The sequence below is a fragment of the Aphelocoma coerulescens genome, chromosome 1 (assembly GCF_041296385.1).
Source record: "Aphelocoma coerulescens isolate FSJ_1873_10779 chromosome 1, UR_Acoe_1.0, whole genome shotgun sequence".
In the NCBI taxonomy this organism is placed as follows: Eukaryota; Metazoa; Chordata; class Aves; order Passeriformes; family Corvidae; genus Aphelocoma; species Aphelocoma coerulescens.
In genome coordinates this window covers 100310961-100336709 of record NC_091013.1, presented here as the reverse complement: position 1 = coordinate 100336709, position 25749 = coordinate 100310961, and the positions used below count along the sequence as shown (strand labels likewise).

At 41.1% G+C, this 25749-nt stretch overlaps 1 protein-coding gene across 4 annotated transcripts in view; it reads right to left on the bottom strand.

Moving 5' to 3' along the window:
- Window positions 1-25749, bottom strand: part of GTF2E1 (general transcription factor IIE subunit 1) — a 49527-nt gene that overhangs the window by 5413 nt on the left and 18365 nt on the right. For all 4 annotated transcript variants that reach the window (XM_069021248.1, XM_069021272.1, XM_069021257.1 and 1 more), the window contains one exon: window positions 4291-4492. In XM_069021248.1, the coding sequence (XP_068877349.1) occupies window positions 4291-4492 (202 nt within the window). The remainder of the gene's footprint in view (window positions 1-4290; window positions 4493-25749) is intronic.

Here is a 25749-nt window from a genome sequence, read left to right as displayed (position 1 = left end):
AGAGGACTCCTGAAGGAGTTAACTCACCATGAAAAACACAATTCAAACCCTTGCTTGAATTATGAGTGACAATGCACATGAAAAGTCGCCTCTCCTGTGTTACAACAGGAAGTCTGTACTTTCCACAGACACAGCCTAGAGAGGACTGGGGTTTCCAGGCAGAGAAGAAAGAAGAGAGAGCACCTTCAAACCAGAGAACTAGGGCTGGGAAAAAAGCTTCGTGTGCTGATGGAGCGCAGGAGGAGACAGAAGAACTGTCTTTGCTATGGAAAAGCTGGAGAAATAAAGATGCTGACCTATGTGAAAGGTATGGCAGTCAAAGCCTAGCTCTCCTTTGCTCCCTGCACACTTTCCTCCAGGGCCCCTTCTAGCTCAGGGGACTGATGGAGAAAAACATTCCTGCTTGGATCTGACTGAAAGAGGATATCAGGTGAAATATTTTCTGCCCACTGATGAGATGGCAATAAGCCTAAAATACGCCCTGGCCTGTGCTGCTACATATGCATAGATCGAGGAAAGTGGTTGAATGGAAACTCACTGCTCTCTGGGTGGGGAAAGCCAAACATGACTGTTCTTCAGAATATTTTATCTTTCCAAAGAAACAAATGCACTGCAGACTGCACCCACCCTCAGCCATATAATTTCAGTCATCTGATTGCCAGGGGTAACTACAGCTTTTCATGAGGAACAGCCCGGCTTTTACTCCTCTTCTTGTCCAGAGTAAATCCATCAGGGATACTCCATGATGCCAGCTGAGCTGACAGTTGTCATCAGTGAGCATGGTTCAGTTGCTGCTGTCTACCCAATGACCTCTTCTCCAACCAAGAAGCTTAAAATAAAGTTGCACTTGGAGAAGACCTGACTAATATGCAATTTTTTTTAGTTCAGCAAGGATGTTACCTTGATGAGCTAATTCTGCTGGATTTCTAGGGGTAAACAGTGATGGGAAATTACACAGGTAGGTGAACACTGCTCTTCCCCAGATAAAAAATATTGGTGTGTACAGCCACAGTGTTGATCAAGGGCTACTCACAGCCTCTCAATAGTGAATTTTCTGGGATCTGTTAACAAAATAATTCACAGCATCTGTGTTAGCATGTCTTGTGTCCTTAGCAATCCTTCAGCCAGCTCTGCTAGGAGAGCTTCACAGCAGCCTTGAATTTTGGGGCAGAAGGCTCATGCGCATGTATTGCTTATGTAACCTAAGGAACCACACAGAGACCTTCTTCCCAGCATGTTATTTCAAGTGTTGGTACCTTTCAGCTCTCCAAGACAGGCGTGTGTTCTGTCAAAAGCACCACTCTGCTTCCCACACAATAGAAATCTCTAACTAGCGTTTCCCTGACGATTTTATGTAATCCACTTTCCTCACAGGATGCACAATGCAGCTCTCCCCCAAGCTCTCCCTCCCCATGACTACAGCGTGACACTAAACACTCAGTAGTGCCAGGAACTACCTAATAATACTTTTGCACAGAGGCCCCTCTAAGTGTGCCTGAAATTGACTTTTTTCCTACACAGAACCACTTAGCAGCAAAACACTTATTCCATGACGTCAGGAACGTTTCAAAAATGAAAGTAACATTTCTAAGAGACACCTACAGTTCTAATTATTTCACGTGATCTACTGCAATGTCCCACACTGAGCTGGAACCATCTAGACACTTTCTGTCTAATTTTGGACCCCAATAAGCTTTGCAAATGTGCCTCAATTTATATCTTTTTATCTTCAGTGATGCTGTTGGTAGGTGTGAGCACCACCTGAAGACTACCTGAGCAGGAGAACACTTCTTTCTGCAAGAAGAGAACTTCCTGTTCAGCAACCTGTTCCAAAGTACAGAATTAGACACCATGGACCAGGCACCAGCAAAAGGCCAGATGTGTCAGCTGCCTTATAGGCAGCACAGAGCAGATGAAGGAATCTCTTAAATCTCTCTTTGTCTCTTGAGATCCATGAACTACTTTTTCCCCACCTTGCTCTAGACTTCGCATGGCCACCGTGCAGGCAGGAACCATGGCAGCTCAGTGGCCCAGATGTGGCTACATTTAGTCTGTTACCCATTGGTTGTTTTATTCACCCTGATGGAAATCCCTTAATGAGTGGTTTAGCTGCCTTTAAAGGCAATATAAATAGTCCTTGACATAGCTGAGGTATGACCCACAGAAACCACACTGTGCAGTGGGCAAACAACTTGAAATTTTCATCTCAGTCCTGCCCAGACTATTAAGAAAGGTCTTGGATAATGGGGATAACTCTTTTATTTTTTTGCCACATTTGAGATAAAACACATTTTCACTGTGTTGCTCTTAAGAGCTTCAACTTCACAACAGACAACCCATGGTTCTTGACAGCATGACCACAGAAAATTAATTCTATGAAGATTTTTTGTTAATTGAAATCATGCTATTTTGACACAAGGAAATAGAGGGGTTATTAAAATCCATAATTTTTCAAAAACCACACAGAAGGGCTTAAGTAAAGCAGTTTTATTTTGAAACCTGTGGGGCTAATTCATGCTCTCCCACGATTAGGAGAATTACCAGCCTCTTAGGAAAATATAAATGAAGATCTACCCAGTTCCCCAGGGCAGGTGAATGAGAATCATGCAATGTCAGTGGGGCCACTTAGAACTGTAACTCTCCTGAAAACACATGGAGTTGCCTGAGTTACTGCAAAGAGAAGATGCAGGCATTTTGTGACCTTTTCGGTTTGTTTCAGAATCACCAAATGTCAGTTTTGCCTATGATTTCAGACACTCAAGACTCCATAAAAACAGAGGGAATAAATAACCCAGGGTTTGGCACTTTAAAAAAATCTCACAGCAGTGCTTTCATGGAATTAACTGCTTTGAATTAATAAGAGTTAATAAATAATTAAATCATTGTATGTGATGAAACAAGTTGTGTTCAAGTAAGCATTTAAAAAGCTGCCTATTTATTTTGTCATTCCTTGCACAGAGTAATTAATCATTTACAATATTTTTTAAGTATTTAAGAGTCAAGCAAGTGGGTGCTGTTATTTAATCATGGGACTGCATCAGGCCTCTGCTGCGATAATTTCCTGTACACAAAAGGGGAAGACTGAAAAATTACTCTTTTTGGTAGGGTTATCCCAGTTCTACTATTTAAACTACAGAAAAGGGGTTTTAAAGCAAAGTCTAATGATTCAGCTTGGGTATAAAGGCTTCAAAGAATTCTCCATATCACCAAAGACATGCTGTGCGACCTTGGAAAAATCTTTTCCGCTCTTTGTATTGTTTCTGTTTTTCTATCAGAATGATGAGGAAAAATAGCTACCTTCTTGGCTAGAAAAAGACTATGAAGAGACAAAGAATTTTTATTATATTAATTAGAAGCTGTCTAGCATGAATATATGAGGAACATTTTCTCTCAAGGTTAGCCTGAGAGAAAAAAAAAGAGCATCCTGCTTGCTCTCCTATTAACTAAAGCCAAGCACCCCAAGGCACTGTGGGAATGGTTCTCCTCATGGTACAGTTCTTTTCCCCTGTGTGTTTAATTAATTTTTTTAAATACAGAGAAGTGCATCACATTTCACCACAGCTAACAAAACTGACAGCTCCCCACATCTTTTTGCATTATTTAAACATCATCTGTTTTTGTAAAGCTAGGAATGTTCTGAAAGAAAGTGTCATTTCCCATGGGTAAGAACATTTTAAGGAGTTTTTGATTCCAACATGGTCTTCTCCTGAAAAAAGAGGTGCGTAACAAGTTGGAGAAAATCAGAAGAATAAAATATGGTTATCACAAGTAATGTCTTCAAACTAGAATGTTGTAATATGAGGATTTGAAATACAAGGTGCAGACTGCAGACAGCTTTGTTTCAAGAGCTAGATAGAAGCAAAAGGAACAGATGAAAGATAAGTATTTGAGAGACAGAAGACAGCATAGACAGCCTAGATGGCACCTTCAGAGCTTTGTCAAGCACCTGCAGTTTGCATTTTTTAAATACTAGGGTGAGGGCTTGGTGTGCCTACCAGCTGCAGCATGGCAAGCAGCATGCAATTGAAGCATCCCACCTCACAGAAAAATACATGCAGGAGGCTGACCAGAAGAACAGTCATTTGCCTTGTTTAGTAAAAAATGGTTACAGCCCTTTGTCTCCTTGTAAACCACACATCCCTGGGGGACTGTCAGTTGTTTGCATAGCTGGTGCTGTACTAGTAAGTCCTCAAAGCAGCCAGAGGCTGCAAGGTTTGGGAAAGCCCCACAGAACAAAGGAACACACTACAAGGAAGCAGTGCAGTGAGAAAAGACCAGGCGTGCTCCCACCTCTGCTTCAGGGCAGGAATCTCTGTGGGTTCTGGCTCCAGGATTTCATAGGCTAGGTTAACATCTTCTGTCTCACGAAGCAGTGCATAAATGGGCTCAATCTGCTCGTTAAATCTTGCAACGAGTGTCCTTGCATCCTTTTTGGGCATTGCCGACTCATCTTCCTCCACTTCAGTCTCACAGAAGGTACAGCGGAAAGTTCCTAAAACGAGAGAAGTTGCTAAGCGTTGGAAGGAAAGCAGCAGGCCCAGCTCCTCATGCAGCCTTCCCAACAGCAGTGCCTTAGCTGGATGCTAAGGAGTTTTTCTGCCCCAAAAATCCCTTCCCACACACAGTGTACCGGTTATTATTCAAGCAGACAACAAAGCAAGCATTTTGATACCCATCCAGTGATACCCAGCTGGGTACAGTTTCTCACTCTGAAAAGCCCAGATGGGCTGCAATACCTCTACTGAGACACGTCCCTAATCTTCCCCCCTCCTTCTTGCTGCACATTTTAAATGTCAGCTATGACTGGGCTGTGATAAAAAGCTACACAATATCCTCTAAGGAGTTCAAATATCATCTGTTTCAGGTGCTTGCACTGGTATCTCCCAGGCCATACCAACAGGCTGATTTCACAATAAAACAGTGTAGTTTTACACTGCACTAACCAGCCTGCAGTAACTGCTAATATAACCATTGTCACTTTGCAGCTACTGCAAAAAGGAGATGGCTTCTCCTTCTGTTTCAGGGCCAAACCAGGCAAAAAAGTCATTACTGCAGAGCAGCCAATGCAAAAACCTATCCCACCCAACTCCCATATTAGCTTCTTAAAATTAAGAATGGTAAGATAAGAATCATGTGAATAGCAGTTAAAAATAAGTTTGTTTTGGAGACCTTGTCAGGATCCATAAAAACAGGCCAGACTGAAATGGCTGCATGGCAAAGCAGCTACAAAAAACCCACTGAACTCCTGCACAGCAGCTTTTGGGATTCATCGCTCCATCTGTGAGCTCGACCCTTGGGGCGGTACATGCACAGTGGGACCTTTCCATATGGTCTGCTAGGAGGGGAGCAGCACACTGTAATGACTTAGTCTTGCAAGTGCTGGACTGAGAACATATCCCTGCTACCTCAGAACATGACATCCAGAGTGATGCTCACAGGCTTCTTGATTTCTCTTGTCCCTGGTTGATATTTTTTATTTATCCATCCTGTGACACCCATCCACATCTAGCCCCACCTCTCAATACCCCAATGAAGAAATGAAAAGATCTTTTTACCAAGAGGGAGCCTGAGGATAGGTCCTGTCAGGGAAATTATAAGATTATGTATAAAAACCAGAATTAGAATCAGTATTGAAGCTTGCTATGTCACCAGTGCTATGTCCAAACACAGTCAAAAGAACAGGGTTTGCCCAGGGCACTTGGGCATGATGTAATGAGACAGGCTGGCAAGCCAAGGCTTCTGGTATCTTGGTTTGCTGCTTACACAGATTTGCTAGTGTTGTCACTTCACTTTTCAGCACACCTCCTTCCGGGCCTGTAATAGAGTGATAAAAACAGACCCAACTTCTTCAGCACCGGTTGTGAGGGCTAGACAATGCTCGCACTCTTCTCAGCAAACACAAAAAGCACTGTTTATGACAGGAGGGAGATCTGTTGCCTCTCACCACAGTCTGTAGAGATGCAGTTTTGTACCCTGGCACCATCTGAAGTAGCTTTTGCTCACTGCTCCTCAGAAAGGAATGCATGTTGTGTATGTGGCCTGTAATATGGACACATTTCCTGCAATAAATCCTCTCTTTAGAAAGTTTCTCTTATTGACATGTAAAAGCCAGAGCAGCCAACAACAGCACTACGCAAAGCAAAGGATAAGCAGATAAAGTGCTCTTCCCTCCTATCCAAGCATGAAACACTCTGCTTATTTTTTTCCAGGCTGTAAAAACTGTCCCTACTGATTCAAAACTGTCCATTATATAAGCTGTCAACCCGGCAAAAACCAAACTCAACATTTGGTCTCCTTATCCCACATCTGAGGCTATTGGTGTGACAGAAGCTGAATCAATTTCAAAGAATTAGCACATCTCAGTTTCCATAATCGACTACGGGAACAAACACAGGTTAATGAAGAACATTCCCCTCTTTTTACATGCCCCCCAAAAGTCCTGTTACACATTCCTGAGACAACTCAGACTTTTCACACTTCCATCTGTGAATCCCATGAGTATCTGCAAAAGACTAAGATCATAGGGAGAATGGTTCCAATTCAGAGTACCAAAAAAACAGAAAGTAAATACAGCTCTAATGAAACAGAACTCCTAAAGCTATCATGGATTTGCTGCAACTTCCACCCCTCAGGGTTCTTAATAAGCAAAAAAAAGTTAAGAGATGAATTATGTAAAGAATCTGGGAATGAGTAAAACGACAAGCTTCCTCCATTAATATGCTGATTTTTTTCAAGGTGATGCAGCATTTCACAAGAGGCATATGTGATTAGAGAACTGGGAAGCTGCTTTGCCATGGCAGATGGCATTTACAAGTTGCAAACCTCTTGCGTTAGACTTTTAAGAGGTCAGAAAATGTCACCAAAGCTTTTATGACATGGCACATCACATCAGCAGTGACACATGTTCCTTTCAGATATGAATTGCATGTGACAAACATGAAGTGGAGGCCATCCAAAGGCTGATAATGGCAATGTTTCCACTCCAACGATGTATTTTTTCCTTCAGCCCTTACACAACAGAGTTTTTCAATTCAAACATGCTGCATAAACCAGGACAAACAGATATCCTGGAGCAAACAGACATGAGGCTTTTCTGCATCTTGGAAATGCTAACAGAGAGCACATACATCCCCATCTTTGAACACATGCTTAGGCACTCAACAGACCTCTCTGGCTGCACTTTAAAAACCAGCCATCTGAAAGATATCTCCTCATATGCTCCCAGACTCTGCGGGGCAGATACGCTGGTAATCTGGCTCCCCAAGGCTTCCTAAGATTAAAGCAGCTCAAGCTCTGAAGTATGGGGCCAGAATATTTAGAGATAATTCCTAATGACTTGATTTCACTTGAGAGAAGGAAAAGGTCAACCACCCACACACACTGAAGGCAGGATGTCCAAGTGTGCATGCTGTATCTGCTACAGTTAACACATTTAGCTGGCTATAGACTCCTGAGTCTGAGCCCAGGCCCTACTTACATCCTTGCCCAACAAGGTGTCTTCCTTCCACTCTGGGAAGCTGCCCAAGACTCTCGCTACTCTCTTAAAAAACTATTTAATTTTCAACTTCAACTTATTCCCATTCGTCTCAAGCCTAATGATTGTTTTGCCAAGAACTGTACCTCATCTCATCCAGTTTCCATCTTGTGAATCCTGCAGATGTATTTACAAACTGCTGTCTTACTCATCCCCCCACCTTCATTTTGCAAGGCCGTATCTTCTTCTTTACCTTTTAAAACTGGCCATCCATTCCTCTGACCTTGCTAACAGCTTCACTGGCCCTTTCTCCAGTTTGCTCTCATCTTTTGCTGTGAAGATGGAAGCATAGACAAGTCCAGATGAGTTCTCCCAAAAGCTCAAATGCATTAGTGCTCCTCTGATAGCCATTGAGACCTTTTAAGATCACATTGTAACAGACCATGAAAGTGCTGCCTCAATTATCACAAGACCTAGCAACGCTCCCAGGTCTTTCTTTTCCTTTGTATCTTTCCTTCTCCTTTGTAGTTTCCAGTTGATGAACTCCATGTTTATAGCAGACATTTGCATTAGATGGTAGGTGCATGACACTGTACTTTATAGTATAATCTTTCAGCTCCTTTATATTCCTCCAGCCTTCACCCTCATCCAATTCTTTATTCTTGACTGCATCACAAAACATTAAGCTAATTTATTTTCAAAATCTCCCACAACCTTCTTTTAGAAATAGCATTATTACCATTACATGGTGAGCGAGCTAAGACACAGATGGCACAGTTTCAGAAGTATCTGCTGATTTGAGCAGTACTTAATTTGAGATGCTTTTCTGAAACTTCTGCTTCAAAACAGAACGTGCAGTATTCTTACCAGTCTTCTTCCAGGCTCTAGGATTGGGCATCTCCAGTGAGTTAGGTACAACACCTAATGACAGCCTCTGAGAAGTCCAGCTTAAAATGACTGGTTCAACATCACGCAAATCAGCTGGCCTGGAGGATCAGATCATGTTCCTGGGGCTGCTACAGCCATTTTCTTCAAGTAACTCCTGACCCTCACACTTCATTTTTCCTTTTTCTGCAGCAAGCCAGACAAAAAAAGGCATCCCATAAGCATAACTCCTCTCTCTGATTGAGCAAAGCACATTTTGGCAGAGAGGGGCATTATGTCACAGAGAAAAAGTTACAGGATGCACAAGCAGCTTCATTTCAGCACTCCTTAACCCTGAGTGCTTCCCCTGATGTTAAAATGAGAGTATAAAGGCCCCAAGGAAAGGATGGGAGTTTCCTAGGTTCTTCCCAACAGGAAGGCAGACAAATGCCTCCCACCATGGGATGCTGTGCCAGCAGCCATATGGTTCACCAGACCTGGAGCCCTCAGTTCCACACAGGCCTCTGCCACTTGACTGGACAAAGGCAAGAGGACAACCTGCTAGTGCTGTAGGAGAGCAGGATGCCGTGCCAGCATGCTTCCTGTAACAAAGGGAGGATGAGAAGCAAACACCTTGGGTGCTGCTCTAGCTTCTTGGAAGAGAGGTGCTTTGTGGGAATCTGCTATTCTACCTGCTAGCCCCACGCCTGGAGTTTCCTATCCAGCTCTTCCCATCTACTCCCATCCCAGGTCTGGGCTCTTCCTTCTCTGCTGGTCCTATTCTCCTTGCTAGCACGTCTTGGTTTACGTGTCCTGCTTTTCCAGCCTGGGCTTCACTCATTTCTCAGACTTTTCTGTCCATTCTTCTTTTCCTGGACTTCTTTTTCCAATTTCAGCCTCTCCTCAATCCTGTGCCTCCCTGCCCCATGCTCTTAGATCAATTAATTCTGCCTCTTGATTTGAGCCCTGGTCATCAAACTAATTTCCTGTTTCAAGCCAGAGATGGAAGATCTTTTCACAGCACAACCTGTCATCCAGAACAACATTACACAGGCAAAAGAATATACATTTCTCCGGTCTCCCCTTCCATTTTCTCATCAGCCCAATCTTCAATACAGCCAAACTGTTTTAAATTAAATTTTCCTGAGCAATTTAAACGTAGTCAGGTGCATAAAATGGGAAAAACTCAGCATATAGTAAGTGTTTGACAAAGTTTTGAACAGAACAAAAATCACAGAACAATTCCTATGCCTGCCCTCCACAAACGAGCCAACCTCATGTAACGAAAATACTTAACAACCTAAGTAAGAGACAGTGCTGTCAGTACAAATTATAATTAAGCTCCTTTATCATTGATTTTTTAAGATTTAAAGGACTGTTTACAGCAGCACCTAAAGGCATATCTCTGCTGAATCATTAAAGACACAAATAGTAGGCCAAGTGGCTACAACAGACCTGGATCATTACTTACCATAACATGCTCTACATTAGGATAGAAGGATACTCAACCTAGAAGTGGCAACCTGAGGGGTTAAATTGAAGCAAAGAGAGTTTTAATGACCTTAACGGACTGATCTGGTAACAGAGCTAATTGTTAAAACAGTTGATTGTTAACTGGATTCATCATAATGCAGATTAGACTGTAGCAGCTGTTGTCCTTTAGTGACTCCCAAATTTAAACAGACTTCTCAGCCCTCATCAAACTGTTCTCACCTTCTCAACGAGAACGCAGTCCAGTGTGTCTAAGTGGGAAACGCACTCCTGCCACACAGAAAGATGAGTCTGCTGTTAAGTTCATCAGTTAGCCTTCCCTGGCCCCATCCCTCTTTTCTCACTACGGGTACTGGAAACCCATAGTCCCTATCACATTTGTATTCACATGTGAGTTCCAAAAATGCAGCTGCTTTAGGAAAAAACAAGAGAAATCCACCAATAAAATCTGTCTCCTGAACACCACAGCAATACACCATTCTCTCTTGCAAGTAATTCAGTGATTCAACACATGCAATGAAAGAGCCAGTTACAGAGCACAGTGTGTTACATAAAGTGTAATGCCACATCACATCTTTCTGAGACAGGTTTCATGGTCCACTGGATCTTAAGCTCCTGGGGCCACTCCAAAGCCCAGGGCTGAGTGCAGTACTCCCTCTTGAAACGTGACACAGAAAGTTAAAGTTTTTGTATTAGTCCTGTTTGGGATAGCCCAGAACAGACCCTGTTGTCAGAACTTATGGCATGAAAACAAACACTGGACCATGTGTAGAAAATGTCAGCATTTTGGGAAGACTTGCTGACCTGCTTCTGTAATAAAACATCCAGTTTTGCCATTGAAATCCAAAATGTATCAGGCTCCACCCGATTTGCTTTATAATTTCTAACTACAGAGAAGATAAGGGATATTGCAGTTGAAATGAGCAGCCTTGGTCAGAGATGGTGACAGAGCAAATCCAGAACATGTGGGTGATACCTGAAAGCACAGAAATGAAAGGTTCATGGGCCAGTGCTGCCCACAGAAGGTCAGTGCAGTGGCTGCAGTTTGGAGCCGAGCACACAACACCCCTGGAACAGCACTGCATCCAAATTGCCACACTTGCTGCATGATGTGATGCCTGAGCAGATGCACACTGCTAAATACAGGTCCTGCCCCCAAAACTGACAGCTCTCCTAGTAACAGGCTAGTGAACTACAGCATCTTCTCTATCCCCCTATTCCTTTTCTGAAGACCTAATAACAGGCACATACAATTACCATTATGGGCAGGAGGGACAGCAAGAACCAATACTATACACTGCTGAACATATCCTATTGTCAAATCCTAGACTGAGATTTGCTAGAACATATTTTCTATCACAATTCTGCCTCAGATGAGTGAGGAAGCATGTGGAGTGCACATTAGTAAATGTCAAGCATGGCAGTTCAACTAAAAATGGGGTTAGGAACAAATAATGTAACTAATACTATTATCTGAAGAAAGATTTTAATATCTTTATTAATTTTTCCACAATATCTGAATTCTTAAGAAAGTTGTGTAATCTACTGTTTACAAATAGGATCAAGACCCCACAATGAAGTAAAAAAACCCCCTCCTTTTAACTTTATGTGCCCCAAATCTTGATCCAGTTTTTCTCAGGTCTGTACGTATTCTAGTATAAATCCTACTAAGTCAACAGCTATGAGACTGGTCCTTCTCAGTATCAGACCACAAGGTTTTAAAAGAGGTTTCTGTGAATTAAGAGAATGAGCAATGACTGTTCACCTTCCAACAGCTTGTCTTCACTGACCTGCTGTTCAGTATGAAATGGGACTGTAGGGTGGACACAGGAGAGTAAAATCCAGGTTCCTGTATCAGCATTTAACTCCCTAGCCTACAGGTTCAGGTTTGGGAAGGAGTCATGTATTCTCCTGCCCTCCAAATCAGCCTTTGAAAATGGGTGATTGAAAAGCGCTTATTCTAGGATCTTAGGAAGCAGAAGAAACAGTGTTTCACTATACAATTCAATACCAATTCATAATACATGCATACCAAGATAAAAGCTCTGACTTTCGAGTATCTATTTTGAGCCTTAATAATGCTTCTTAAACATTTTAATATTAAACATGTTTAATATAGATTCAGAGTATTGAATTGCCCACCAGGTATTAAACAGAGAGTAAACATTTCATTTGGGATAAATGTCAATCAGTTTCCTTTCAAAGCTTCTATTCTTGTAACATAGATGTATCAGCCACAGCATTTAAGGGCACTCATGCAGTAGCACTATTTCTGATTCAGATGAGGTAATTGTGCCAGAAACATGTTCAGAAGGTTTCAAAACTGCAACTTGCTAACATATGAAAAATGATCAATTTGTTTAAAAAATAAAAACAAGATGGTAACTTAAAGCAACAACAACAAAAGAGATAAAGGCATACTCTTCAACACACAGCAGGAATAGCAAAAGATGAAAGAAACGTATTTTATAATTGCCATTAAACAGTGTCTCACTATAATCAGAAGGAAATTTCACTTAGCCAATGCATATGTTCATGTATTATTTATTCTTCCTGAGAGCAGTGTGTAAACATATAAAAACTGAGGGACTGGCAGTCCTGGAAACAGAAGGTCCCTCTGTTAAGCTGCAGAACGGATTTTGCTCCAGCAGTTACATTATCCTAGGTATAATTTGGAAAAATGGTGGTGCTAGAATGTTATTACAGATAGCTAAGAATAGTGTCCAGCACTCATTCCGGACCCTCTCAGCACAAAATGAACCCTGCTGTTAACAATAGAAGGAGGACTTGCCAAGATAAGACACCCTTGGCAACACCTTCAAATACGTAAGGCCAGCATTTTTCTTCCTTGAAAATCTCATGTGTTTGGGAACAGGGAAACAGAAGGTTTCAGAGGCTTCTTCCAGATCACCCTGCTTCAGGCAATGGCAAATGTTAAATACTTTCCCCGTGCCTGAGATCCACTTGTTAAACTACACCAGCACCTCTGATTTTCTGAGAGAGATCTTTTCTTCCATGTTCACTCCCACTACCAAAACCCTTTAGTATCATAGAACACATTCCCTGAGGAGTGAGATTCAGAACTCTGGCACTACTATACTACTTATAGTCCAAAAGGGCTTCAAATTCCATTGCTCAGAAATGGCAACAACTTAAATCCTTTACTTTCAAATTCTCCTCAGAGAATTCAGAATCAGAGTTAATGTGTAGCAAGAAAAATCTCCTGCAAAAACCACCAGAGCCACCAACAGAGAACAATACAGATTAATAAAAAAAAGGTAAAATGTCATTTTCTCCTCATTATAATAAACTCCAGTTAAAAAGAAGGGTACCCAAGGGAACACACAATAGATGCTGAGACTCTGCATTTCATGCAAATCTGCTCATGTACACACCAGAAATCTATTTAAGAACAAAGAGCAAGAACAAAATCCTTAAACCACGGTCCCAAGACAGTATTTGAAAGGCTAACAGGGCCAATATCAGAAGCATGCATTTCTATACCAGTGCTTGGGATGGCAGCAGCTGGAAATAGCAAGAGGGAGGAATTAAGGCAGGAGCTCCAAGCCAGCATGTTGTTTCCAGCCTTATTTTCAACAGCATCACATAATGGAATGGGCCAACACCAAGAGGACAAGCTACTCTTACATCCACTTTTCACTTTTTGTTTTCTAAGAGGTTTTGGAGGCCCTTCACAACAAAGTAAGTAAGTTTATGTGATGTTTGCTACCTAAGAATAAAGACAGACTATTATCAGAACAGATATCACACTACCCTCCTTCCTGAAGGTCTGAAATAATTTATGGGCAATATTCACCAACTATTTACTACTGTAAGATATTATGCTCCTAGCTGTCAGCTTTTGAAGGTGCCCCAGCACTGCAAGAATATACAACAGTATGTGATGAGTGCTGCTTTTCAGCTGACTTCTGCTGGGAATTTGAAGGATGATGCAAGGTAGCATTTTCTACTCAACTAACTTGGATTCTCAGCCATACATAAGGTAACAGATCCCCTTAAGAAACTTCTGCACATACCCTTTGCCTGGAAGTGCCATCTTTTAAATGCTGCCTTACACAGTATTTTTATCAATCTATTGATTGTTTCAGTATTTTTCACATTTTAGCACATGAAGCCTCACTTCTTACCTGCCATCAAGGAAACAGAAATATCCATGAATTTTTTGTTCCTTCAGACTGTCTTCTGAATAGTCATGCCATCCACTGTTCTCTTTTCTCCTTAATGTTATGCCTTTTAGAAACTCCTTTGTGCAGAAGTTCTTTCTTCTTTACTCTCAAAAGAAATACCTTTCCCTTGTTCCTTGTGAAAACTACAAGCCACATGAAACCAGTTCCAGTACTGCTCCACCTCTCCTGGCTGGGGAAGAATTACAGCCCAGCCAGCTCCCACCTGGCAGGACCCCCTGCACATAACCCGGGCTCAGGCCAGAGCTGGCAGAAGAGAGTGAAGAGAAATCCAAAGAAGTGCGATGGAAAAGCTTCTTCCAAAGACAGCACTTAGTGCTTAACTGCCCTTCCTCCCTCTGTCCATGCAAAGCCATTAGAGTAATGGGAGCAGCCCTGAAAGCTTGGGCAGTGCTTCCCAGAGGCTGGCAGGGAGGACCCCATTTTCTCATTAAATAGAAGGGAGAATAAATGGAAAGAGAGGCTCCTCAGGACTGAGCTGAGCTCCAAACTGCAGGACGGTGCCAGAATTGCCATGGACAGAAATAAGTTGGCAGTTTCTAAGTGAAAGAATTGCACAGATGCCAGGAGGGAACCTGGAACATAAAGGGAAACTAACACCGAGTAGGACTACAAAAATGTTGAAAAAATAAACTAGGAGGGAATAACAGAGCACCAGGTGAAACATGCAGGAGAAATTGTTGAGGCTGCTCAAATGCTGGCCCATGATACTGGGCAGGATCTCTTGTGAAGCCCAGACTGAGTTCTGCGTACCTCTCTCCCACACTGCCTCAGGGAAAGAAGGAATAGAGGAGGTGTATGTTTTACATTCCCTGAGAATGACCTTATTTATCCCTTTTCTTTTGACCTGTGCAATGGGAACCACATGGGCCTACACAGGTGAGAGGGACTAAAACAACAGCGTGGACTGGTGAAACAGTCACAAGTGCCAAGGTTTGTGTTAATAAACAGGATTTCTGCTAACAACCCTTCAAAGACCAAATTCCCAGCACTCTCACCTCTACTACCTGCTTGGAAAGGAGGTGCTGTTTTCAATTACTGCTCTTGGAGGAAAAATATCTCTACAGCTAAGGGCAATTTCTGCCTTCTGTACTGCAGTCTCTCATCACGGGTTTCATGGTAAAACTGAGTAATGCTCACCCATGGAGCCAGGCGCCTCCGCACTGCAGGGTTTGTACAAAACCTCACCTTACCAGCATCCAAGCACTTAAAAAGATTTAAAGAGCAAGCCATCCCATGTGCACACAACTTCCTTTAAACCACCCTCTCGCTCCAGCAACGTGCATACCAAAAGCAGCAGTTTGGAAGGGCAAGGGCAATGAAATAAACAGTTTCCAGAGATTATTTCACTTAGTAAAAGAAATAAGTAATGAAGAACATTTCAGGTCATGAAATGTTCTTTGTTAGAGAAGATGAGATGTTAGAGATGCCAAATAGTAAGAGCCTGACCTTCCTGCAGCCAGCACACAGGAGAATTGATCAGAAACAAAGCCAGTGAGACTAGTTTTCCAGTTCAGTCTGACCTATACACAAGAAATAATCCAGTAAAAAAATTTATTTTAATTCTCATCATTTTCTACACCAAGCAAGAGAAAAGGACTTGCTAGTAACAGGAATACTTTAACAGGGTTCCTGATCGACGGGTTACTGCTGTTGCAGATAATCCCCCAGCAATCTGCCATCTCAATACCCATGGAGCTGCCAGAGACTGATGCAGCTCATAGTAATGCCAGCCAAAGCAGCAGAAAGCCTCCCTGCCACCCGCAAATTTTGAGTACAGAGGCACCACCTCTCTTTATGCCATTCTATCTTATTTCTAACACATCAAATTAGACCACCTGAAAAATAAAAGCTTAATTCAGCCTTGCCTTGACTTCCACTCCCTGCTACAGACAGAACCCTCAGATTGTTACAACCTAAAACAGCACTATGTTCTTAACAGAAAATATAAAAGAAGAACAGATTAAAAATGTGAAGAAATAGCAAATTTCATTAGTATATTTGTGGAGAATGTGTTGTTTAAGATAGACTGTACAGACCCGACAGTCTTAGATAAAAAGTATTTAATATATCACCTTGCAAAACAAAGCACAAGTTTTCCACAAATTACACCCCAGCAAAACGTATCTTTGGACATCAGCTTGGGTGGACTCTGAAGGAGATGCCACGATAGATAGCCTGGACAACAGAAGCTGAATACACAAAATAAAAAATTTTGTTTAACACATGTTAGTGGCTTAACAAAATAGACTGGCACGTTACCAAAGTTGACTATGATAAAAAAATTACCCTTATTTTTCATTACAAAACAATAACCAAAAATATACTGCCTGTTTTATTTCTTAATTTGATCCATCATTGCTAATTTTTAAATCATTCCATTAACCTCTTTAGTGAAAAAGAAGGAAATAACAAAGGTAACATGGATAAACTACCCTTCAGATTGCTAAAGCATCAGAACTGATACTGCCTTTCAGCTCAGTGGGTTGAGTCAGCTTTTGCCTTGTCTGTTTTGCAAGTGTAGAGATTTAACATTTGTGCAGTGTTTTGAGCACAGCAAGTGTCAAGTCCTTTCCTCTGACACTGATCACAAATCCATAACAGGTGCATTCCTGGATAATGTTTCCTACTACCAATATAGATAGTGCTTGTAAAGATCCTACAAATCCCTGAAATCTTTTAATGCAGATCCTCTGCAATTCTAGTGAAACAAATGCAAGAAGAAGGTGACCAAGTTTTCCCAGTTGCTTTTCAGAAGCAAAGCACACCTGCAGATAGATAAAAGTGTTAGTACATAAAAAAAAACCCCAAATCCTAAAAACATTCCTCTTTTTCTTATTAGTCTTGTCTCAATCAGAAATTTATTGTATCTTCAAAACAAGTGCTTTTCCAACAATTTATTTTACAGAGCTGTTTCTCTGCTATTCCTTCCCTTTTCCCAGGGGGAGCAGTGGCTTCACTGATCATGTGCCACAACAGCTCCTGATTAATTCTGATAGACAACCAGCAGTTAGCTGGCACATCATCATCATCGCCCTAGGATGAACAATAATCTGCCTCACCATCTGCTCCCAAATTTATTTTTAACCAGTCCCTGCTCCCTCCAGAGCAGAGAGTATGGCAGGAAGGGCAGCCTTCCCCTGGAAGTCCTGTGCTGGGAGGCGGTGTCAGGGGCCAAGGGGGGAACGTCCAGTCACACACCCCTGAGCATCACAGTGGATGGTAAACAGATGGATAAATGCAGCATCCCAGGAAGGAAGAAGGGCTTCTGCACCAGAGGGGCTGGCAACTCCTGTTCTCCTCGAGCAGACAGGGAATGCCTGCTGGTTTTTCAGTTCCATGGGCAAGTTTGATAAGGTTAAATGAACTGGGCCAAGGTGGTAGGAGAACTAGGGGAAAGTGGTGGATGTGGACTAGTTACTGATGGGAATATGCATGCCTACTTTTTCTGAGGTCCACCCAAAATTTCAATATAAGAGCTTTTTTGATCAGTTCACCTCTGAAAGTCAAAACTACGCAGCATTCACAGACAGACACTGTTCCAAGTGAGCTGTGCTGCTGTGCCAGTTAGTCTCAATGTATGACATCCCTGGAGTAGCGCAGACTCCATTCATTAACTCCCTTTGAGAAGGAGCACCAAGACATTAAACCTCCAGGAGAAGGTAGCTGGGGGGTGGGAGAAAGACATGAGCACAGGCTCGATGAAGGCACAGGGCAGTGAGGAGGTTCATTTTGTAACTGCATGGCCCTGCTCACTGCCTTCATGCCACCTCAGCAGCACGGACCAGGAGGTGGCAATTACAGGGTCACCATGGCTGTGTCACTGCTCACAAGTGCTGCTGTCACCTGCAAACTGTCCATAGACAACATCATATGTGGGAACTGGTATCAGAGAAGGGAAAAGAAGGAAATCAGGTGGAACCTAAAGCTGCGCACAGCTGGTAAAAAAAGTTTCACATCTCTGATATACCAGCAGCAAGATCTGATGATGATTCCCCCATAGAAGAAAACAGGAAACTGTTGAAAGCAGGCTCTGGGATATGAAGAACTGTCAAAATCTCAGAAGGACAAACACAAAGAGTAAAAAGATCAGATCTGAGAAAGAACAGAAACACAGATGGACCTTAGCATATCTCCAGTGCAGCCTCTTGCACAAATGAGGGCAATCAGACCTGACTGCTCATGACTCTATCTAGTCATGTCTTGAAACCTCCCTAGGGTGGAGGCTGCACAACATCTGTGGGAAGTCTTGCTCAAAGTGAAAAGGTCATATGTCGGCTTGGACCCTCTTGTTTTGCTTTGTACCCATCACTTCTTGTCCTCCCACCTGGCACCACTGTGAATATCCTGACTTTGTCTTCCTGGAGATCTCATAGTTACAGATGCTGAAGAACAGGCATTAGATGTGATGCAATCTGATGCTGGACTGTTCTGAAAAACATCCTCACCAGAGAGAAAGTCTACAGGTGGACTGATAATGGAGGATGCATAACTGAAAAATATTCTCAATATTCTCAGTGAGTAGGCATCAGTAATTTGTCATCAGGTGGCAATGAAGTGAGGCCCTGACCACAGTTAGTATTTTCTAGTGAGTGTCAGATAACTAAATTTTGTGAATTTAGCTCACAATTTAAATGGTAGGGCTTAGAAATGCTTTAGGAGACAGGACTGCCATTCCAAATGGAGAAACGGTTGGAATAAATATAATGAAATTCAGTAACGATGAGTAGAAAATATAGCACTTGAGTTAGGGGAAAAAAAAAAAGAGAGAGAGAAAAAAGACAAAAAATAAAAAAAGGGAAGGGGGATGACCAGAATGGGGGGTAATTGTTTTGGCAGCACACTGCAAAGAACCTCAGGTTTATAACAGAGGACAAAGCCAAAACCAAACTTGTTGTGCTGTAAGGAAAGTAAGAGAAAATCTGGCTGCTATGTATATTAATAACCATGCTGTGCATGACTATGACTGTTACTCTCCACAGTATGTTACCCTGCTTTATTCTTCCCTATGAATATCTCCTCCTGATAAACCAGGTGCAGCTTCAGATTCCATACTCGAAGCAAGGGACCAACTGTAAAAATTCCAAATGAACAAAATGACACAGCTTAACATATGTTTCATTAGGGAAAAATTGGAAAGACAGACTTGTTTAGTTTTAAGAAGGTGGTGGTAGGGAACAGCAAATTTTGGGTATTACAGTAATGAAAACAGTGACAAACTGTTCTTTAATTTCACACATACATAAAGAGATTACTCACAGCTTTGATTCGGGGTAAAAAACCCCTTTATAGGTTAGGGTATTATGAAAAACTGAGGATAAGAAGCCTGGAATATGCTAGCCATGGAGGTTAAATTTACCCTGCCTCAGAATAGGATGATGATAAGGCTATCTCTTCTAGCCCTGCACTGTATCTGAAAATAACCTTCAGCATATTCTGAAATGCAGATACTTTTACTGTATACTCATTCCCTATTTTGTATCTACTTTTCAAAGCAGAAACACACATAATGTTTTTAAAGCCACAAACATAAAATTGACAACCAAGTACAAAAAATTCAAAAAGCACTTCCCTTCCCTCCCACCACCGAGGGCTGTTTAATAAATAGAATTGATAACAACATCTTTCCTTGGAAAATTTGATTCTGCACCATCATTCTGGTTCACAAATGCCATATCTCTTGTTTCAGGCTTTCTTCTGTACATTTTAATCAACAGATTGCCAGTTTTAGACTATATTTTTCCACTGTTTATTCTGGAAGACAGTAAGCCAGGGTCACAGTAATTGAAAGGCAACAGAAAGCACAGCCCTCTGGAGGTCCGTATGATTATCCACTCTCCCTTGCCCTCTTGTTAGTTCCAATAACTGATATTTTAATCAAGGCCCCACAGAGCCTGAATGCCTTTCTTGCTGGGACTGTAGCAAATACTTTCACCAGTGCCTTACACATGGACTAACAGACCATCTGCTAACCTGTTCAAGTGGAAGTCCCAGCTGTGTGTTTTACTTTAACACGTTATTTTATGTCTGACTTGGCACTGAACATCTCTTGATGTTCTTGTCCTGTTTTCCCAGCCTCCAACACACGCAGGCTGAAAGAAGAGTAAAAAATTGCAGGTTGATTCCTATGACAAATTCTTGATCCTCACACTTTTTTTCTCCTGCTCCTAGCACACTCCCTTACCAGGTATGCTGTGAGGAACACACTCACCCCTTTGGGAGACTGAATAGAGTGAACTTGCTGATTTCAAAGTGGGCTGGAAGTGAGCTTAATCCAACTTGAATTCATTTAAGCGATCACAACTGAAAAACCCAAACCAGTGACATGCTTGATCCTTTGCACTTTAAAGCAGTTTCAGGAGTCAAGACAAAAAAGTATACATTTTACCTTCATACTTGAAACACCGTACAGAATCTGAGCCAAGATAATTGTGATCTGTTTGCTATTCATGGTTTTAGCAAATCAAAATATAAAGCACAGCCGAATAATAATGACTAGCACAAAAACTATCCTAAGTGATAGAGTTTGCTTTCACAAACAAGAAGTTTTATTAATGAATATTTTCTTGATGAAAACTAAACCCTGTTATTTTTGTAAGACAGCTCAATGTCTCTCCTGGATTGGACTGTTCTACACAAAAGTTTAGTATACATCAAACCATATGTGAGCTTAGCTTTAGTTCGTGCCAGTTTAATAGGTCTTCCAGAGTGACAGAATGAAACTGGCATTCCTATTGATGCCTTTTAGGTGGCTACCTAAAAAAAGAGGCTAGACAAGAATAAGAGAATAAAAGGAGGTATTTATTTGAAGGGCCTTCAAAGGTACACCCTGGGCAGGACAAAAGCTACACCCAAGATGGACCCTGGGTCACCGGTTCTTCACACTTTTATAAGTTTTGTCCATTTGCATATCAGGATTAATTCTCCAATCATAACTTCAGTTAATGATGTAATTACCCCAAGTTTGCCCCTCCTCTTCAGAGGCTTTTAGTTTACACATTTTGGGCCTGGGACAACCGAGGTGTCCTCAGAAAGCAAACCTAGAGAGGCTTTGTTACATCTAACCAGCATGAGAGAACAGCAGCTAACAGGCCACACAAAACTTCAGTTACTCACTAGGCAGTGCAGGATTTGAAAAATATAAAAGTTAAAACCTAAGGCATCACTATGGTGCACATGACAGGTAGAAAGAACTTCCACTGAACTTAAGACACTTAAAACCAGACAAGAACATAGGGCCTACTAGTCTGCAAGGCTCCCTTCACTGGCAGCAGAGAAAGATGCTCCATTGGCAGTTTTCTTCTGCCTCAAGCGTCCACATCTGGTCTGTAAATACCTAAAACTAGGAAAGATTAATACCTTGTCTAGTGTCAGTGCCCATGCTTGGGAAGACTCTCTCTTTCCCTCTCTCCCATTTATTGAGTTTATTACTGGAACATTTTCTAATGTTCTGCAAATACTTTTTTTTTAAACAAAACCATTGTTGACGCTAATTTTGGCTTCCTTCCAAAGTCTTCAAAAAAAATACAAGAGTTATCTGCATCAGTTCCCTGAGCTGCATTTTACTTTTATTTTAGCAGAATTAACTAATGAATAGTGCCACTCTACATATCATATTTTGCAGCACAGGTAGATGAAAGGTTCTACAGTTTCAGACAGTGGCATCAGAAAGAAATAACAATATCCCAGCCATAAGGTTTTCTCTGAGGATGATAATTTAGAAGTCTGAACTCAGAGTCTCTTTCTGGGTTTGTCACAAAGTTATTTCCAATTAGGAACACATCAAACACCTACACATGCAACTTATTTACATTTATATATACTTTCACAAGACCTCACTGTTAACACTGTCAGTTATTGCCATCAGAGAAGAACATTACTGACACAATTACTAGTTCTTTTTAATAAATTAATTTAGCTGCCAGTAGTGGCAACATATTTTAGCATTATATATGAAAATGCAGCTTAGTGCAAGCATACACTATCTGATACAGCATACAAGGCAGAAAACTCATTTGCAGAAAAACAATACATTGCATTTCTTCTGAGAAGAAAGGGCATATGCAGATTGTGTCAGGTGATTATATACAGAAGAAATAAAGTTGCAAATCTACCTTAACAATGCTAATTTTCTGATTATTTTAGTATCAGTTTTTCACTCTTCTTCAACCAAAGCCAGAAAGCCCTGTTAAGATATTTCATGTTCATCACTGCAGTAACTTCTACAGTCTGATGTCAATAAACTTCTTACTCTGCCTTGCATCCTGAATAAATTTTTGAATGTAGACATTTTTGAAAAATCTAACAAACAGTATTCTGAGTACTTCTCTGTTCCTATATTAAACATACTTTTTTGCAGAACAGGTTTCCATCAAAAAATTATCTTCCCACACAGATCTTTTCTTATTTATGCAATCCAAGATCCTATCACTTTTGCTGGCTTTTAACAAAAAGCTCCCACTTTCCTAAATATTTCCAAAATAATTTTGCCTCACTCACAACAACCTGAGGAATGAAGCAATTTGTTCTGGTTCCATCTGAACACACAGGGATGTTTTGCCTTAGAGCTATGACAAAGTAAGGTGAACAGAGAATAAAAACAAAGGCTAAACCTCAAACCACATAACCTTGCTCTGCTGGAACCTGCAGAGCTAAGAAGAGAAGAGCTTTTAAATGGGAAGCAAGCACAAAAGCATTCACTTGTTACCACTGCAATCCTGAACTGGAATACTCTCAATTCTCCGTGGGCAGAAGATGAAGAACAGCACTACAAAGTCAGTGGCATCCTCTTCTGTGTGCTCCAAGGACTACCCTTCAGCTAGTTCATCATGTAAAAGTCACAGCAATCCTTTTTATGTGATACACGTCCAAAGGGATGCACAGAAACACGTGACAGAGGTTAAAGATGCCAGAGAAATCTTGATTTCACAACCATGTACTCAGTACTTAAAAAGAGTTTACTTCAGGGTCAAGGAAAGCCAGACAAACGATTCCAGTGGAAGCAGGAAGAAACATTCAGATTTTTGACAAAAGCAGTCAGCAAGAGATCAAGGTACTTTATTAAAATCCATGCAAGTCTTCTAAAGAGCACAAAACACTGCCTTTCAAATTGATAAACAAACCCAGAGTCTGATTTAACCCTCAAATAACAAAATCATAATGCTCTGGATTAAAAAAACTTTCAGAAAAAAGACCCTGACACTGGGCAAGGAACTGGAAGTTGTCTTTGGAAGGGAAAAGAGGAAATTTGTAGTTCCAGATCACTTTTTTGATTGCATACCCCATCAGTAAAAAAATTTTTGAGCAAACTATAAGAATATTTACTTATGAATTATATATGCAGTACCGTAATAATATGCTATACACATTACAAAACATACAGAAAAATAGAAATAAGAATGAGATAAACCAGTTTAGATGATTTTTATTGATGTTACAAAAAATATTTTCTTACTATTCCTCTCACCTCGATCAGTTGTTTTACATGAATCCCACTTTGGAGACAGCTGCAGATGGCCTTTTCTCCCCCTTCCTACTTCCAAGGACATTATCTAATCTCTTGCAGCTCAGTGAGGAACAGCATTTACCTTGAGTTAATGCAGAGAAAAAGAACAACTATGATGGCAGTGAGTCCAGTGACTAGAATTCAGGACTGAGGAAGGGTGGAGGACAGCTGAGACTCAGCCCATTTTTTTAGGGATTATACTCCATAACACATCCCAGAAAACTGGATATTTGTGGAGGCTAAAGCATGGAAGAGGATTTACCCATAAGGGGGGAACTGAGAAGGAGTACGAGTTATTAGAGAAAAAAAATGAGCCAGATTTTAAGTTTTAGAGAAGCTAAAGGATAATGAGAAAAATAGGAAGCAATCCATTTTGGTTGGGAGAAGAGAGGATCTTCAAAACTGTTCTGGATGCTTATCAGCAAACTAAAGAAACACAGTCCAGATAAATTAATCACAAAATGACTGCACACGTGGTGGAGAACACCACTTCTAGAAAAAAAAATCATGGCTTACTGCTAGCCTTAGAGGGCATTTCAAGAGTCTGTCCTGGTTCACTTTAATTTCTTATGTTCAACTGAAGATTTTGAATGTAGAATCTTATGTGCATACACAGTGTCCTAACGAGACAAAACTGGAAAAGGTGGCAAATCCTTGGTAGAAGACACAACTGGAATGAAAAACTGTCTTTATGAACCACATAAATTGTCATTAGTCAACAAGATGATGGTTACTAAAGTCCATCCATCTATTTTTCCATTGTTTTTTCCATTATTCACCCATACCTGCACTTTACTTTCCACACTGTCTACAGATGATGGCTGTGAGCCTTATAAAGGCACCTCTGGATTGGCAAAACAGGTATAAAACCAGTATCCCCTACCACCATTCAGACTCTGCAGTGTTGGGGCACCTCCAAAGACTGATGCAGACAATCCAAGTGAGTGCCTATGCCTGCAACTATATCACATGGGATACTCTCAAACAAGGTAACTTTTGACTAAGAGATCAATTCCAAGTTTTAACTGCTGTAACCTGAAAAGGCATATCACAAAATACATTACAGGATTTTGCATGACAGCTGACAGCAGATCTTAAATGAAGAGTCATGACAAGCTGAGGAATCAATGTTTTGACACCATGAAATTGTATAGCATACCTGTAAGCAAACATTGCCATTACATTAAAGAAAGTGACTTTATATAGACTTAATTAAAAAAAATCAGTAAATATATATTAAATTTTTTTATTGCACAAATTCCAATGCAGGCAGATCTGAGAAGAAAACAAACAACAACTACATAAATTAATCCTCAGATTTCCAAACCAAATTTCCTGTCTTTCAGCATTCAGTAGCTTACAGGGTCTTAATGCTCTTTCAAAACTGATTGTAAACAAACATATGGACATTAATTGCAAATCTTTGAGCCCTCACGGAGAGTTTCAAAGAGCAGGCCTGCTGTGCTGTTTACTTGCATTTGCTTTCCCTCTCCTTAAGCACGCACTCGTGCTTGGTGCTGCAAATGCTTCCATCGGAGCAAGCGGAATTGGCACAACTCCAAGGCAAATTGCCATCTTGCTGTTAGAAATGCACCAGTTGATAGAAGTGAGCTAATATACTAAAATTCAAATAAAAAGGGGTTAGGAGAAGCAAGCTCTTATTCCTTTCTTTTGTAGGTGGAAGAGCAGCAGTGCTCCAATGATCTTGAATCGGAGACAGAACTCATCATCTGTGCTCTGAAGAAGGAGAAGCGGGGTATAAAGGATTCATTTTTGCCAAAGGTAACGAAGTCTCTTCCGATCCAAGAGAGCAGTGAAAGACAGAAGAACCTCAGAAATTTGTAAACACTTTTTTACAATTTTGTTATCTAGTTAAGTATAAAGATAAAATTTCAGAACAGTGCTGAAGACCAGCAGAGACTCATTGGTATTTCTGAGGCATTGGTCCTAGTCACGTGAGATACGGAGGCTGAGTCGCACAGAATTGGAGTCCTGCAAAAAGTATTTGGTAGAAAAAATTCTGCTTCAAAAATTTGTCAGTCTAACCAGGCAAATCAAGCAAGCATGAGGAAAAAGCGTTATACATTTCCCACTTTGAAGACAGAGAACCTAAGTAATTAGTCATAAAACCATGGAAGGGGGATCTGTGGAGCTCATGCCCTGTTTAAGCTGTGGTATCTAAACAACACAGTCACCTAAGGAACATTTAG